The 17250-nt window shown below is 43.4% G+C and overlaps 1 protein-coding gene across 9 annotated transcripts in view; it reads right to left on the bottom strand.

The window, feature by feature from the left end:
• Nucleotides 1–17250, bottom strand: part of epb41l2 (erythrocyte membrane protein band 4.1 like 2) — a 46447-nt gene that overhangs the window by 17751 nt on the left and 11446 nt on the right. For all 9 annotated transcript variants that reach the window (XM_060041795.1, XM_060041794.1, XM_060041799.1 and 6 more), the window contains exons 2-13: nucleotides 15930–16192; nucleotides 15483–15671; nucleotides 13237–13518; nucleotides 8400–8504; nucleotides 8246–8288; nucleotides 5587–5662; nucleotides 4795–4891; nucleotides 4198–4322; nucleotides 3716–3803; nucleotides 1311–1463; nucleotides 993–1090; nucleotides 253–425 (exon numbers count right to left, since the gene is read on the bottom strand). In XM_060041795.1, the coding sequence (XP_059897778.1) occupies nucleotides 253–425; nucleotides 993–1090; nucleotides 1311–1463; nucleotides 3716–3803; nucleotides 4198–4322; nucleotides 4795–4891; nucleotides 5587–5662; nucleotides 8246–8288; nucleotides 8400–8504; nucleotides 13237–13518; nucleotides 15483–15671; nucleotides 15930–16178 (1678 nt within the window). In that variant the 5' untranslated portion in view covers nucleotides 16179–16192. The remainder of the gene's footprint in view (nucleotides 1–252; nucleotides 426–992; nucleotides 1091–1310; nucleotides 1464–3715; nucleotides 3804–4197; nucleotides 4323–4794; nucleotides 4892–5586; nucleotides 5663–8245; nucleotides 8289–8399; nucleotides 8505–13236; nucleotides 13519–15482; nucleotides 15672–15929; nucleotides 16193–17250) is intronic.

A 17250-nucleotide genomic window follows, 5' to 3' on the forward strand; every position in this document is an offset into this window, starting at 1 on the left:
ATGTGAACTCTCTCTCTCTCTCAAACACACCCACGTCCACACCTCTCTGCAACTCAATACAGCATTCTGGTCCAGCATTTAGGATGTGCATTGTATTTCCTTTCTATCGATTTAAAACTACACCCACTATCCTACTGTAGTTGTGTTTCGTGTGCCTGATTTGTCCAACGGTGCATGTGTGAACTTAACATGTGTATGCACGATTGCGTGCACGTGCGTGCCTCTGTTGGTGCTTACGAGAGGGAGCAATACCTCCGTCTAAGCTGCGGCTGATCCTCTTGGATGAGGTGCGCTCAAAGTTGGGCGCGGGCCGGTCGATGAGGGAGCTGGCCAGGCGGGTCTGGGTCTGCGTGCGCCCGCTGTATCGGAACTTGGAGCCCAGGGTCAAGAAGCGGGCCTTGGGAGGAACCTCGGGGCTGTTCAACCTGAGGGCCGGAGAGAAAACACTGCATCTACAGGTAGCTGTTCAGGTGAGGATGGGTCTAAAGAAAACAACTCAGTTTGGACCATGAATAAAGACAGGAAAACCGCACTTATTTCTTATTACTTTCATTTTGTATTCGTTCTAGGATTGTCTAACAATATGTTGATAATCGCAGAATCGCTGTATAATCTGCATCGTGTGCCAGGTATCGCATATCGTATCATGAGGTACCCTGTGATTCCCACCCCTAGTTCAATCTAAAGAATCACATCAGACACAGTATTTCTCTCGCCTGATTGGTTAGGGCAGCGCTGACAGGGCAGCACATACACTCTCCAGAGACCGAGTTGTAATGATGAATTAAACTGACGTCTTTCGACTCCTTATGAACTGTCATGTCTTATTACATTTGTGCTACCATGAGCCCACGTGTATTAACTTGAGTTATCTTGTTAAGTGGAGATGTGTGCGTCCATGCGTGTGTGCGTGCGTCTGTGGGTGTGTGTGCGTGCGTGCGTATGGGCCTTTGTGTGTGTGCGTGTGCGTGCACGTGCATGTGCGTGTTTACCTGAAGAAACTGTGATTCTCCACACACACTTTCCACAGCCTTTTGGCAGAACGGTGGTTGGGTAGTTTGAATCCAACCGTGCTCTCAAACTGCTCAGACTATCAAGGAAACAAAAAAGCCCATAAACAGATCAACACTAGAAGAAGGAGGAAGAGAGTTTAGGCGTGCATCATTATAAACCTGTTTGTGCAGACTATTCCCTCACAGACTATTCCCTCACTTGTGTTACCATGGAAAGAACATCAAAACTAAACTAAATAGTGAAAATAATACAACCGCATTGTTTATGCTGGATGTTGCGAGTTTGCGTCTCCATACCTCTCCTGGTCTGATCTTGATGTAATAGTTGTTCCTTTTGTATGAAATCTTGAGTATTTTGGGCCAGGCGAATCGATTGATGCGAAGTTTGTCTTTGTAGACCAGCAGCCCATTGGCACACACACCAAGCATGATGTCCACACCCTCAGAATCCTGTAACAATAACGAACATCGATATAAAACACAAGTATAAAGGAATATCATAAACAGTTATTATATATCTATGCATTTTCTTTTATTAACAGTATTTGAACTAGACCAATAAGAAATATGGGATGCATCACTGAGTTAAATTTATCTAGACATGACAGGCTCTTAGACAGTCTTGGTGCATCAGAAATTCAATAAAGATTCACACACATGCGCACACACATGCAGCCTCACTCAGGCGCACACACATGCAGCCTCACTCAGGCGCACACACATGTAGCCTCACTCAGGCGCACACACATGTAGCCTCACTCAGGCGCACACACACACAGAACTGTAACTCAATTAGCTGGCAGGCTGACACACTAACCAGGCCAGACACAGAAAAAGGAAGAAACAAATCTAAAGAAGTGAAGAGGTCTTAATACAAGTTTCAAAGGAAGATGAAACACAGATTGGGAGCCCAGGACAGAACCGATGGACGTTAAGACACAAATAGAAAGATAGATGGAGACACAGACAGACAGACAGACAGACAAGGATGGGCAGGAAACATTGATACCAGTCGGTAACCAACAAGGGCAAAATCTGCTCGGCTAATGGCTAAGGATTTATTATGTCGATAATGGATGCTTTTACTGTAACACACGAGTGCACACACGTGCCCATCCCATGCTATTAGGGAGTAGCCCATCGACCGTGCTCGTCTCTGTGCGCTGCGACATTGATCAAAACAAAAAGTGGAAGTTGGGGGGGGGGGTTTGCTCTTAGTCGCCACGGCAACGGCGATGGGTACGGCGGTAAACAACAGCCCCAGAGGGGTTTGGAGGTGATTCTGAACGACTACACATCATACATGCCTGTTTTTGTATGTACTAGCGTTGCTGTGAACTCAACTGGATTACTCAACAGATTGCTTGCCTTGTTTCCCACTCTTTGTATTTCTTCATGTTAATAATCCTGTCGTGGTGTATGTACGAAGACTGGATTCTTGATCGGTCTGGTTATCTGCCATGATAAACATCTATAAACACACCGAATCTCTGTGGGATAAGCAGGCACTTTCCTCTTGTTGCCAAACAAGTGAAGCGTGCCCTTAAAGGCACCCAGTGCAACTTTCGAGGCTTAAAAATAAACATTCAATTTCTAGTCTTTTTTACACGTAGTAAGTTTCAATAACTCCATACCATTACATACCGACATTCAAGCAGCAAAGATGAGACGTCGTTGTGTGGTGAGAACTGATAGAAAATCGATAACAACAATGCCGCCATTTTCTTTATTTTTTGTAACCTACAATAAATAAAGCAGGCTTCCAGTCAATGGAAAAATGGCTTCTCCCCACCGGCGATTGTTGTTGTTTACGATTTTCTATCAGTTCTCACCACACAACGACGTCGCATCTTTGCTCCTTGAATGTCGATATGTAATGGTATGGAGTTATTGAAACTTACTACGTGTAAAAAAGACAAGAAATTGAATGTTTATTTTTCATTGAATGTTTACATAAAGTTGCACTGGGTGCCTTTAAAGGGAACCAACCTGTTTTACTCTATAGCAAAAACTATCGCAGACCTCCGACATACAGACTTCTTCTCAGTCTCATATTATTTCACATACTCCATTTCCTGCATACACACACACACAAGCAAACACACATCCACAAACTGTCTGGCTGACCTAGTGTCCCAGGAGGGGAGAGATAGGCAGTTCCCATGGAAATGGCCCCCCTGCTTTCCTAAGTGTGTTTGTACAGCTGACATATTCTCTCTCTCTCACACACTGTCCCTCCCCCTCTCTCCACATCAAAGCTAAATATGCCACATTGCCAGACAGGTTATGGAACAGATATAAAGACATCAACAGTTTTTTTTTTATGCTGATGAACAATTGGTTCAAAAAAAGTCTTTATGCCATTGTGGACCATCATATGACTCATCACCACCAGCCAGCAAAGCAGAGAACAGACACAGCTACAGACACGCCCCTTATTTATGCAAATAAGCAGGGTGCTCTACCCAGTGAGCTAGTCAGGGAATGCTAGTCAGCACGTACCCCTGGCAACGGTACAGCCAGTAGCCACACTGACTGGCATAATGAGCTAGTCAGCGCTATAAACCCTGGAGGCCATGAATCTGGTTGGACCAGTGGCCACCATGGGCTTTGAGGGAGACAGAGGGGCTTCATTGACCCCAGCGGCAGTCAGTGTCCGACTGTGAGGGCCGTGTCCGGAGGGTCAGCAAGCCGCTACGTACCTTGGCGCGGTGAAGGTCAACCCCGTACATGGATAGCTTCTTGGCGTTTTCTAGGAACTGGGTGTCCGCCTGCGCTGGGTTCATGCCCCTGGAAGCAAGAACAAACCAGAGTAGGTGGACTGTGGCTGTACTAGGTACTTCTTTGGTGACATACATCTTCGTTTATGTCTATGATGAAACGAGAAACCAAAGCACCGACTTAACACACTCATTTCAGCACTAACAAAAATAAAGTATGTTTAATAATTGCACACGACAGATCTAAAAACATCCCAAAAATAAATTTTGGTACAATTATTTTAAGTTTGGTTGCCAGCAATGAAAACAGAAAATAAACCACATTATATTCAAGTGCCCTCAAAAACATCTGTATCCAGAGAGTTCATTTTGATGGTTCCCCTTGACTGTGGTATTTCATCATTGGCCAAATGGACCCCCCCCTCCCTCAAGTAAACCGGCACCACCATGATGTGACCTCCGACCTGTGGGATTTGTGGAGTTCTAGAATCTTCTCCTCCATCTCCTTGTTCTGATTGGGCGCAAAGCTTTGCTGGGTGATGTAGTCCAGAGGTTGTGGCTGGTCAGGCTCGTAGTCCCCATGCTCTGCCTGAGTCATGGGAGGAAGGACAAGGAGATATATTTGGACATCACAATGTATGGAAACATTCATTTTCATTCTGTATAAAAGATATCTATCCTATTTAGAATAATAATAAACCTCTCTATATAATTGTGAACTACCATTTATAAATCAATTTACTGCACTTTGGATTTAATTGTGAGCAACTTTTGTTAGCTTTTGGAAAGACAATCCTAGGAAACTATGATTGACATTTAGAGACTCCAACAATGCATTGTGGGATAGATTTGAACTCACAAACCATAAAGGTCAACTAATAAAAAAGTCAATGCGAGATAGGATGATACACAATTTGTTCTTGTTCGGCAAATCTCTGCTCCCACTCGAATACTCTAAATACGCACAGCGACGGTTGGGAGTTGCCCTTTCCCTGCCCTCCCACTAGCCCAATTGAATCCCATGCACACGGACACGCACACACACACGCGCACACACCTACCTGCAGTGTGTAGGATCCCAGCAGGGCATGGGTGACGAATGAACAGGGGAGACGGCCTGAGGCCACATCCTCACGGAGCTGCAGACATAACAGGTACCTGTGAATGGAAAGACATGATGACGTCCCTGACATTGCGGAACGGGGTTTGTCCGTAGCACAGATCTACCTGATGGCTCTCCCAGCGTTTGGTGAACAACTGGTCAAAAAAAACAAAACCATTGTGTGTATCATTTGAGCCATTTGAAAAGCAGGTATTTTTCTGCTATGCTTGTATCAACAGTCAATGTCGTAACTCCAACATTTACGCAAATCTCTTCTTTCAGACTGCAAAATAGTAAAAAGCGTTTAGCGAGATTCAATATGATCCAACATTACGCTCAACCATTTGTAGAAGAATGGTTAAAAAACTGTAAACTCTCTGAAAACACTGTGTTTGTGATAACAAATATGTTGGGACTTGGTATGTAGACCTTCATAAAACGGTTGGGTCATTTTCAATTTAGCAAGACCACCTCGGTGGTGTTCAGTAGTGTGGTGCATGTGACCTAGATTGACCCTTCGTCTCTTAACTGTCAGAGCAGGGGTCTGGTCCGTTATGCACACACATGCACAGACACTTACAAACAGCCCTTAGACTGTGGGGCAATGTGTACGTGGGTATGTATGTATACATAATGTGCAAATTCTAGGCTGCACACAAAACACACTGCTATCTGGGATTTTTGTTGTAATAATGGGTCTCAAAACTTAAAAAAAGACAAACAACAATCCATTGAAATCAACGTTGTGTACCTGGTAATGTCTTCAGTCAGCAGCGAGGGATCGGGAGGGTAAAACTTGACGTTGAATGAAAACTGCCAGTTGTTGCCTGTGTGGGGTGAGAGGGACGCAGCATCAGAAATCATTCATGTTTCTATATTCTGCACTGGATCAAAATAAAAGCAACAGAAGATGTAGTAAACCCCAGAGAGACCTTTCATACATTTAGTGACAAGAGAAGTCAGCACGAGAATGATACCTAGATCAAAATAGAACAGTGTCACTTAGGGGTCGGAGAATTAGTTGAATGTTCAATTTAGTCAGGACGAAGATAATACTGCTGGCTTCTGTCCATGACATGCGCAGGTTGAAGCAGACGGAAGGACAGGGTGTGTGATTCAATCACTCTTGCATGATCTAAGGAACTATGAAATTTCTAGAGAAATACAGTAGGACACAAACACACACACACACACACACGCACCTCTGTCTAGCAGCTAGACCCAATTATATTCTTAGTTGTGCTCATTTCCAATGAATTCTCCACAACAACAATGATGGTTGCTGCCATTGTCTCTTTCTTGCTCCCTCTCTCCTTCCCATTCACTATCAACACAGAGTGTTGATAGTTTTTATAGTCGAAAAATGCTCTGATTTATTCCACAATAGGCTTATCAATGCCACACGTTTTTGTTTCCTTCATACTGAATTCACTCATACAACCCCTCTCACTCCCTCTATTGTCCCTCATTCTCCAGTAACTTCATCTCCCTCTCTCTTCTCCCTGTGTGACATAAGCTGGCGATTACATCATCAGGAAAATTACATCTGGGAAAGGATGACTTCACAGAGAGACCATTTTCTAATCCAAGTGTTTGCACACACACAGACACGCACACACAGACACAAAGGCCAGCCCAAGCTCCTTCCTGGAGGGAGAGGGAGGAAACGATAAGAGTAATAAGGAGAAATATAAGCAGAAGGGTGACACTGCAGTAATTAGCATTAGGATGCTAATGTTGTGCACAACACACTGTAATAAATAGCAGGGGTCTTTTTCCCCACTCGTCGATATTCCAAACGCATTATCCAAGTTCCCGCACTGTGATACTGTGGACCGTAGGAAGAGACACCGTTCACGGCCAGAGTTTCAGTTTTAGATTTAGGTTTTGCCAGAGAAGTGTGATTAGTTACCATGAGGGGGTGTTCCTCTGGGAATGTTTGTGTGCGTGTGTTATTTGATCTTGTGCTTGCTCCACACCCAACATACTCAATCATGTGATACCAAAATGATGAGGGCCCCTAGGGACAGCAGGTGGAACCACCAGATGTCTTGCTCAATGTACCTGAGTGAAGATGGCAGTGTTTGCATCAGAGCATTTATAAAAAGAAACAAAGAACTTCTGGAGGGCGTTGGAAACTACGGTTACTGCACACTGTTGTTGTTGTTGGGAGTTTGATCACCTGCGTGGATGCCACCACCGCATGCAGCACACTAGAGACTGCAGACCACAACGGTTGTTTTTGGAGACTTCGATGGAAACGATTGCCCATGCCAACCCGCCCAAACCTTACTGACTGAGGGAGAACTCCTCCACCCGCCGCCCATATTGATTCAATAAAACCTAAGCACACAACCTGCTGGTGTCACTGATTAAACTGTTGTAAAGGAATGAGCAGTGACTACACTGTTCAAACTGGTTCGTAAGACCATTAACAATAGAACAACAGCAACTGAGAGAATCGTTTTCTCCACCAATGATTTGGAAACTGTCCTTATTTATTTCGATCTTCTTACAGCTTGGTGACAATTGAGAAAGCTGTATATATACACTGCAAAAAGGGGAATGCAGAATCTATGTATGGTTGTTTAGTGCTAACCAAACGGCTCTAGAGATGGGCATGATGCAACAGAGGTGTGTATAACTGGTCATTTGTGTGGTATGTGAGAACACAGAGACTGACCACTCACACAAGTGAGTAAGTAGAAACAAAGTACATACACAAGCATAGATAGATGTATGCAACATTCATTGTGCACAACCAGCCTCGCCTTTGACTTTACGTGCCCCGTTCAGACACAGACACTTTACACACACTAATTATAAAAAGGCAGTGAAATACTTTATAGGGCCAAAATGACACGTTTCAACTGAAAATTCCATGTGTAATTGCAGCTTAGCGTTTCAGATCGCAGCCCTGCATGCACATGTAGGTTTCAGAAGGAAAACCGTTCAAAAAGAAAAGTACAATGTTGGACCAATAAAGTACAATGAAGGAAGTGCTGCTAGACTTCAACTCCAATGCAGAGCTTTGGTCTAAAGCACGATATCCTACTGTGGAAGAAGTCCGCCATCTTGCTGTCTACACTTAGCTGATTTGACAAGGCGTTGAGCCCATTGTTTATGTTACTGTAAGACATTAAAAGGCAATATGGATTACTTCTTTCATTTGATTTAGTACCGCAGCTAAGCGGATAAAAAAAGATGGCATTGTTCAAAGGTCTAACATTTTAACGTCCTACAGCTCTTGCTAATAGCTTTTAAATCGAAATGCCAGTCTTAGGAACCTAGTGAATTTGCAGCGCTGTATGTCGGCTGTATTCAATTGGGAAACCATGTTCATGGGGAAGGATGGGGGGGTTTGCTAGTAAAGAACCACTTGGGGGGCTTTTCAGAGGAGTCAAACTTACTGCGTATCTGTCTCTTGATGTCCTTAGTAGGGTCCAACCAACACTGTTGAGGGGAAACAGAAGGAGAACCGCATCAGTTATCTTATTGATGGAATAAGTCATAAAACAGACTTCGTCACAATATAGACAATGATTTTCTGAATGTGCGACCCACCCTCTGTTCGTGGCTATCCTTGTACGTCAGGCCGAAGTAATCCCTCTCCATTAGGTTGAGATGCTCATAGACTTTAAAGAACAAGAACTGTCCCTTTGCACGTTTCTGAATGGAGACAGAAAAAACTGACAGATTAGTTCAAACATATCTAGCATTTAGACAATATCAGCATTGATCATAAATCAAAGTGAAACAGTGCGAAACAGTGTGTTTACCTCAATGTACTAAATGTAGTACTAGTCAATGAGTCAGTATATTTTTTGTATGGCCTTTCAATCAGTTTCTCTAGTCTCAATAGGGCTTCACAGGCCCACATTACACGACACACCCCCCCTAACCCTACGCCATCTAAAGCACAAGGGAGACATTCCAAGAGAAGGACCCATTCTCCCAGCGAAGGCTAGAAGTGGAATCGGTGCCCAATGTCATTGGAACCGATATGCATGCACACGAGTTGACCTTGTTTAAGTCGTATTCGTCTTCTCAACTCAATTCCCACATATGTCTCAAGTGAGTCCGATGCTCAAGCAAGATTCCGTCATCGGACGATAGTCTGCTTTTGGTTGTACTAATCCAGCAAAGACCAGATCAAGAACCAATACCGTTACAATTAGTGAAATGGGTCCCTTTTCCAGTAATCCGGGAAAAACTGACATCAGAATCCCCTGATGAGAACTGTTATATGTTGCCAGTTCCTGGGGAGAGGGGTTGAATGTTTAGAATAAATAAAATGTATTCCTACTGAACAGATGGAGTGCTATCTGCCATTCTTTGTTTTTTTAATTGAATAATGCAATCACTCTGTTTCGTCATCCGTCTGTCCATCTGCCTGCCTGGTGGTCCATTCCAGAGACCAAAAGTCCCTTGGCTCCAGGCTAAAGCAATCTCATACAAATTTATTGTGTTCAGTCCTGTTCTATGGAATCTCACTGCGTCTCTGAAAGTATGGGTTTATTGCCTCTGGATACTCAGCCTGAACTAAATGGTTCTTTGGACAAAGCGTCAGAGAGTTTCTTTCTGAGATCCCACCACTTATATCACAGCTGTGTATGACTATTCTATAAAATGTCAAGTTAAAGTGAATGTCAACTTTTTCTACAACACACAGATTTATTTGATGCGTTTGTTGAAACAATTTAACCGTGATATCTGAGATGGGTGCATTGCATGCATAAATATGCCATCATGAATTAAAAAAAAACACACCCAGAAATCCTGGCGTCTCGGTCTGACCTTTGATTGAGCGATAAGGGGCTTTCTGGCAGTTTGCTCCCATTTGAGTGCTGACTCCTACCAGTAACATCAATCATCTCAACATCCTACACACTCAAATATGACGATGGCATTCAGCACGTAGCCATGTGCCTAACTGAAAGAATTCAGAGAATGTCGTAAAATGTCAAAGAAAGCCGAATTGGTAATTTAATTCAGCTAGCTTCTCTCACTCACTCCATCGCTCCCTCAATCCATCGCTCCCTCCCACACTCCCATAAACAGCACGTTCACAGACGGACTGAAGGAGGGGGGAGCGTGATACATTGGGGGAAAAAAGGAAATATTAGAGAATGAAGGAAAGAATGTCTTTTCGTCTTCGTCCCTGGGACAGCTGAAAACTTCATTGGTATGTTCCAATGATTAGTGACACACACACACACACACACACACACACACACACACACACACACACACACACACACACACACACACACACACACACACACACACACACACACACACACACACACACACACACACACACACACACACACACACACACACACACACTGCATTGAGGGAAGAATGCGACCTTTCCCTTTTCCTCTGTGTGCTAGTCTCCGTGTCTGGTCTGTGCAACAGTCCCTCTGAGCAAGGCACTTTCCCAGCGATTCCCAACCCGTTTTAGCTCAAGAGCCCATTTTTAGCTCTGAAAATGCTCTAAATTTTATACATCTGCTTCAGCATAAATGATTTTTGTCAGTAATATCAACCTCCCCCTGAACATAATCGCATCGCTATACTACAACCTTAGTGATTGCATGTCAATTGTATATATAGGACATCTATGAGAACAAAAAAAAAAAAAGTGATTGCCTTAATGGATCATCAAATACCTATAGCTTATATCAGCAATTGCCTGTGACTCCGTTTGCATATCAGGGGGTAACAAATGGGCCCCCAACCTCAAAGTTGGGAACCACTGTCCTAGCCCATCACAGCATGATCAAGGCCATCTGGATTTGTATGCATTTAAAAACAGCTTGCTTGAGTCATAGATATAACTTGGCTATGCACACAGAAATGCTTGTAAAACAGATTTGCATCAGGTCGATTAGCCTGGCTGAAACTGAGCCCAATGATTTATTTATTTTTTTCTAGTAGTGAGTCGCAAATCTGAATCCAATTCTAATGAAATTCTTTGGAACGAGACGTGTAACAGTACCACACAGCCCCCAGCGATCAGCAGGTCAGGTAGTGAGCCAATCACCTAAAAAATAAACCTCAATCATTGTTTCCATGACCAGATGGATTTTGGCTCTTATGTGTCAAACGAAAAAATCCAAACTCTGGTATGCATTATGTTTAACCATCTCTTTTTCTTTCTCTCTCCATCTCATGACATCCTGTTCTAGCTATGCGGCCATGTGGAGGACGGTGGATTTGGGTGTGTGTAATGTGTGTGTCTGTGCTGTAGAACAATAGCATATAGTTGTTGTATCAGCGTTATCTGCAGAGACAATGCAGCTTCTGTTCACACACACACACACACACACACACACACACACACACACACACACACACACACACACACACACACACACACACACACACACACACACACACACACACACACACACACACACACACACACACACACACACACACACACACACACACACACACGCCCAAAACTGGACTCGACCACAGTCGAGTCCTAACCTATGACTTCTGCGCATGACATTTCCAATGTCATGAAATTACTTCAAACTGGTCTATTTAAATTGGGTTTTTGAAATGCAACGTATGCGACTTGAAAAAGCTTTCCCAATTTACAACAAAATAAGTCCACAAATGACAACACAACTAGATCCCGACCAAAACTGGATTTTAGGGGTTGATGCCGATACCGATATTAGGAAGTAAAAGATTTCCGTTGCCGGCCGGTGTTCAGAATATAGATATATCAGCCTTTATATAGATCACCCCAGGATCATGGAATGATGGGGTGGAGCAGCTCCTAGGGATTTGCTGCTGACCCTCCAGCAATGCTTCGGGCCACAACAACATCGTCGTAAAACCCAGAGCTAAAGGAACCAATCCCCTTTATGGGAAGAGCTAATAACCTTCACACATAGCATAATGTAAAACTGTTAGTGTTGGAAGTGTTTACGCAAATTTGCTCCGTTTAGAGGCTTGAGAACATTAACAAAAGAGGTGATTCTGTTAATAAATCAACACCATTTCTAAAATGTCATATTGGCCAACACATTTATCTGTGATAGGCCAATGTCAGCCGATAAAATCAAGCAAAACAATACATCGGTCTGGCTCTAAAATACGACCACTGCAAAGAAAAACGACAAGTCGGTTCTGCCTGCCATGACATTATGCTGAATTTCACTGCAGACTGCAAGCAATCCTCCATTTGCAAATGGGGATGTAGGAGATGGGGGTGCAAGAGATGGAGCCAGAATGTTCATGGTCGAAGGCCCCCTGCCTGCATGGGGGAGCAGATGCCTCCCGCTAATCTGGCGGGACCCCCTTAATCTGCCCAGTTTGTGCTTGATGTGTGTGTGTGTGTGTGTGTTTGTGTGCATGTGGGGTCACCAGACATGCCAAGCACTGTGTGCTTTTCTTATCCCTGAAAACCACGCCCTAACATTGTAATTGTGCACACACACACACACACACACACACACACACACACACACACACACACACACACACACACACACACACACACACACACACACACACACACACACACACACACACACACACACACACACACACACACACACACACACACACACACGATCCTATTAGAGCATTGCGTCACTGACACTCACGTGTTGCCTGCTCAACCAGCTTAAGGAGACAAGCTGCAAGCACAACTAGATGGTGGGTAGGGTACAGGTGGTTAGGAGACACCACTAGCATTACAATGGCCATGTTTCTACAATTGCCATCTCCCCTTGAGCCACACACATTTTCTGTACTTTTACTAGTCAATAGTCTTATTATAGCATGGATCAGTTTGAAGGTATGCAGAATATACTGTGTCGTTGAAGTACATTAGCCCCTACGTAGCAATTTGATTGTCCGGCAAAAGCAAACAATCGCTCCCTCGGGGACAGCCATTACGGAGCGAAAGGGAAGGTTTTCAGTCACGCTAGAATTGCATGCATCAGTTGGGTCTCTAAGGAGAGGGAGAACGGCATGTCAACAAAGAGACAAAAGTAAAAAAAAATGGCTAAAACTAAAACAACCCATATGGATTAGCAATCCATACTAAATAGATTCCATTAGAACCGTCTTTCAAAATGATTTAGGACTTTTTAATCACACGTTTGCCCGTTGGAACAAACTCAAGTTTGGTTGAACCGGAGCCTTCCAGTTCACTGACAGATCACTTTGTGTAACACACACCATCGCGTTTCTGTCTTCGTCTTTGTTTGTATCTACAAGCTTGTGTTAATCGGTGCGTGCGTGTGTGCGCGTGTGTGCGTGCGTGTGTGCGCGTGTGTGCGTGTGCGCGTGTGCTTCTGCATGTGTGTGTGTGTGCGTGCTCGTGCGTGCGTGCGTCTGTGCACACGCAGAGCCGCGTCCGCTGTCTCACCTCAACCTCGCAGGGGAAGTCGGTTCCGTCCAGGAGGGCCACGTGACACACCACAAGCTTCATCTTGTTCCTCCTCACCAGACGTAGGGGAGACTGAAAGATGGAGGACAGCCCCTCGTCTGCTGTTCCTTTGCCGTCCCCTGTCGCCGCCGGCTCTGTGCTCTTCCCCTCCACCTCGTTCTTCTTCTGCTGCTGCTCCTCTTCCTTCACGTCCTCGGTCGCAGACTTAGCCTCGCCGGGGCTTTGCGCGGTGCTCTCTGTCACTTTCTCCTCCGTCGCGGGCTGAAACGCGGGGAGAGACAGAGTGGGAAGGAGGAAGAGGGACAGAGGGAGAGAGAGAGGGAGGGAGAGAGGGAGGGAGAGTTAAGCAGAGCAGACAAGACACACAAATAGCGTCTGTGACGAGGAGAGCATTTGAGTGAATAGACACGCACGCCAGGACAACAATGAAACAACAGTTTGACAGTCGGAGCCTGATGTGTAGTCGTCACTTGAGCCGTCTGCTTGGCCGGTTGTTTCTACGGGTCACCCAGCTGTCCGTCTGTCTCACTGGCAGTTTGTTGTGACAACAGTACACATGGGCCTTTCCTCCCAACAGTTTGTGTCTACCCCCTGCCCTCGCCCGTACAAATAATTCAACAAAAACAAAAAGGAAACGCACACAGTTGTGTTTGTCAAAGGAAATACTGCTCTCTCTCTGTTTGTCCGCCCATCCTTATACCTATTATGACCTACTGTCTGTGTGCTCAAACTTGGCTTTGTTTGTCTTGGTATTGATGCATTCGGTTGGCCACAATTCGTGGTTTGGCTACAATTCGTGGTTTTGGGCCGTCCTATTGGCCTGGTGACTGGTGCTAATGATGTCCCAGGGTGTGACTGATTGTGAATCATTGACTTTGCGGGGTGTGTGCCGTTTGTGCCGGAGACAGAGGCACTATGTGTGAGTCTGTGGCATCGACTGGCCTTAAACTGTCACTGTGTTTTAGTGCTGGTTATTTGACCCCATGTCAATACCTATCTGAACACATAGGTATTGATTGTATGGAGGGATGCATGATAAACATCAGGTCCGATAAACGATCAAGATATTGGGAAGTTTTAACGTATTATTCCGATAATAAAATGATAGTCGCTAAATAGAGTCGATAACTGGAACTCAATATCGCTTCCATTGGCTTACCCTTATGGATTAAGAAGGACTGCTTTGGAACTTTGGAAGCTTTCTTACAGTCGCAGCACGATTGCTATTTGCGATACCTGTTCAGCTAGTTTGTGTTTACAATTATCAGTGATGTCAGATGGTTGGTCACAAACTACAGGTTATGACCGATTATATGATCAGTTCTTTGTATGTATACATGTATGTATATGTATATATATATACATGTATGTATATGTATATGTATATATATATATATATATATATGTATATATGTATATATGTATATATATATATATATATATATATATATATATATATATATATATATATATATATATATATATATATATATATATATATATATATATATATATATATATATATATATATATATATATATATATATATATATATATACGTGTGTGTGTGTGTGTGTGTGTGTGTGTGTGTGTGTGTGTGTGTGTGTGTGTGTGTGTGTGTGTGTGTGTGTGTGTGTGTGTGTGTGTGTGTGTGTGTGTGTGTGTGTGTGTGTGTGTGTGTGTGTGTGTGTGTATATATATATATATATATATGGTGTTGTATATATATTTATATTGCCCTTAAATTTGTTATTTGTATATTTTGTTTTTCTTAGGTTGTATCTTTTATCTTTTGTGTATGTATATGTATATATATATATATATGTATATGTGTGTGTGTATGTATATATATGGATATATATATATGTTATATTTTATATTATATTTTATTCTTAATATTTATTTATTTATTTGTGTATGTATATCTGGAGTTCGTGACAAAAATAATTTCCCTCTGGGATTATTCAAGTATTTATCTATCTATCTATCTCAGCCATGAGTAGCAGGAAATCATCCGTCATAGGGACGGTTTAAATCTTTTATAATTAGTGCATCCCTAGTTGTATGTCCTTATCCCTGTTGAGTACCGTGAATGAGTTGACCACACACGCATGCCAACCAATTAAGTGATAATGGATCCACAGTATCCCTATTTAAAAACCATACACTCAAAGGGAGTTGTAAGGCATGATGGACAGTCAAATAGACCAATAGGGAGGGATTACCTGGGTGTCCGCACTGGCGTTGGAGGTTGACTCTGCCTCTTTTTGCTTGACTTCTTCCGACTGAACTTCTTCCTTTTCTTCGACTTCCTCGATATGGCCGTTTGTCTCTGGGGCCGGGGCCGGCGCCTCCTCTTCCTCTGTCGCCTCGGAAATCACTTTATTAGTGGGGGAGGTCTCATTGGCCACCACCTTGAATTGAGAATAATGCAATTAAGTAATTCGTAATAATTAGTGATAACAGCTGGCAAGCATTCACAATCACATTAAGAGAGCTTTTGATAGTGAAAAAGATCATGAGAAAGTAAGGAGTCATAGTCAATGAAATTTAACATCTGGTAATAACGTTGCAATAATCCAACTACTGAGGAGTTGTTGAAAACACCTCTGAAAATGCCATGTTTGTTACTAACCAACAGTTGCTAGGGAGACAATCTAAAACAAATGTACCTGGCCTTGGGACTTCTGCTTCTTAAGCCATGGAGGGAGGAATCTTGAGATTCCCTTCCCGTCCTTCTCCTTCTTATCCTCCTCCTCCTCCACCACCACCTCCTCCTCCTCTCCCCCCTCTGCAGTGGCGTTCTCAGTGTTTGCTACTTCCTGGTTGTCCTCTGTGGCCTTCTCCGGTTGGTCGGGCTGAGTAGCTGTCTCCTCCGCTTTTTCTTTCACCTCAGTCTCAGAACCCACTTCGGTCGTCATGGCGACGCGTCAATCTGCCGAGTCAACGAGAAGCGGGTGAGGGGAGAGAAAAGCAGTGCTATATCATCCCTTATTCCCAGTGGAGCCATCCTAATCAACACTCCTCGATCCTATCTATTTAAACAGGAAATATATCTCTAAAAGGTTGGGTAGGCAAGGTATTGAACACCCTTTTTTTGTCATATTGGTTGAAATCTCTTAACACCTCGACAGCAATCAAATAAAATACGAATTCCATTCGACCCACATAAAATGATTTGACGTCTTCCTGTCCGTCTACCTACCGACCCGCCCTCACGCCCCCTGTACAACCATTGTGCATGACCCGAGTCATCCATACGGCTTGGCAGACCAATTGCTAAAGCTCATGTGTAATGTGTTTTGGGAATGGCTTTGAAAGGGGGCCTGAAAGTATCCCACTCCTAAGGAGGAGTGGGATACTTTACAAAATCTAGCATACTCTGGCATGTTTACTTCAAATTGACTACCATCACTTTAACATGTATGACATGTTTGGATAAGAGCTCGATACATTCAGTACTGGGACTGTGAAATCTATTAGATGAAAATGAACTGATAAGTTATATCTAAAATAAATGATGACAGCATGTCAAAACATAGTGAGAAAAATGGCAGAATAAAAGCAGCCTGCACATTTTGGCCGCGGCATCCATTTTTCATGGCTCGCTACTCTAGTGTGAGTTTTGTGCACAATAATGTTTAATAAATGAGCCCACCAGTTTTTTTTCTTCTGGTATCCATCATTAACCAGGCATCTTAAATAAAACACACATACTTTAGTCTGGCGCTTGTACGATGGGTTATATTGTCCTAAATAAAAACTATGCCAAGACGTTGAAGAAAAAGTATCAGCCGTTGATGCAATACAAGTCTGCATATTTAGGTCTCTGGTCCCCAGCTAATGGTGAATGGTGGTTTAAAACATTGAGCTCATGGATACTTAAAGCATTAGCACATGAATTCCATGGTAGTGGAGCAGTCACTTAAGCTTCTTGCTCCCACCCACTCACAGTGAACTTTTTAAAGTTGTTTGACAGTCGGAAATTTCTAC

This window comes from Gadus macrocephalus, chromosome 21 (assembly GCF_031168955.1).
Source record: "Gadus macrocephalus chromosome 21, ASM3116895v1".
In the NCBI taxonomy this organism is placed as follows: domain Eukaryota; kingdom Metazoa; phylum Chordata; class Actinopteri; order Gadiformes; family Gadidae; genus Gadus; species Gadus macrocephalus.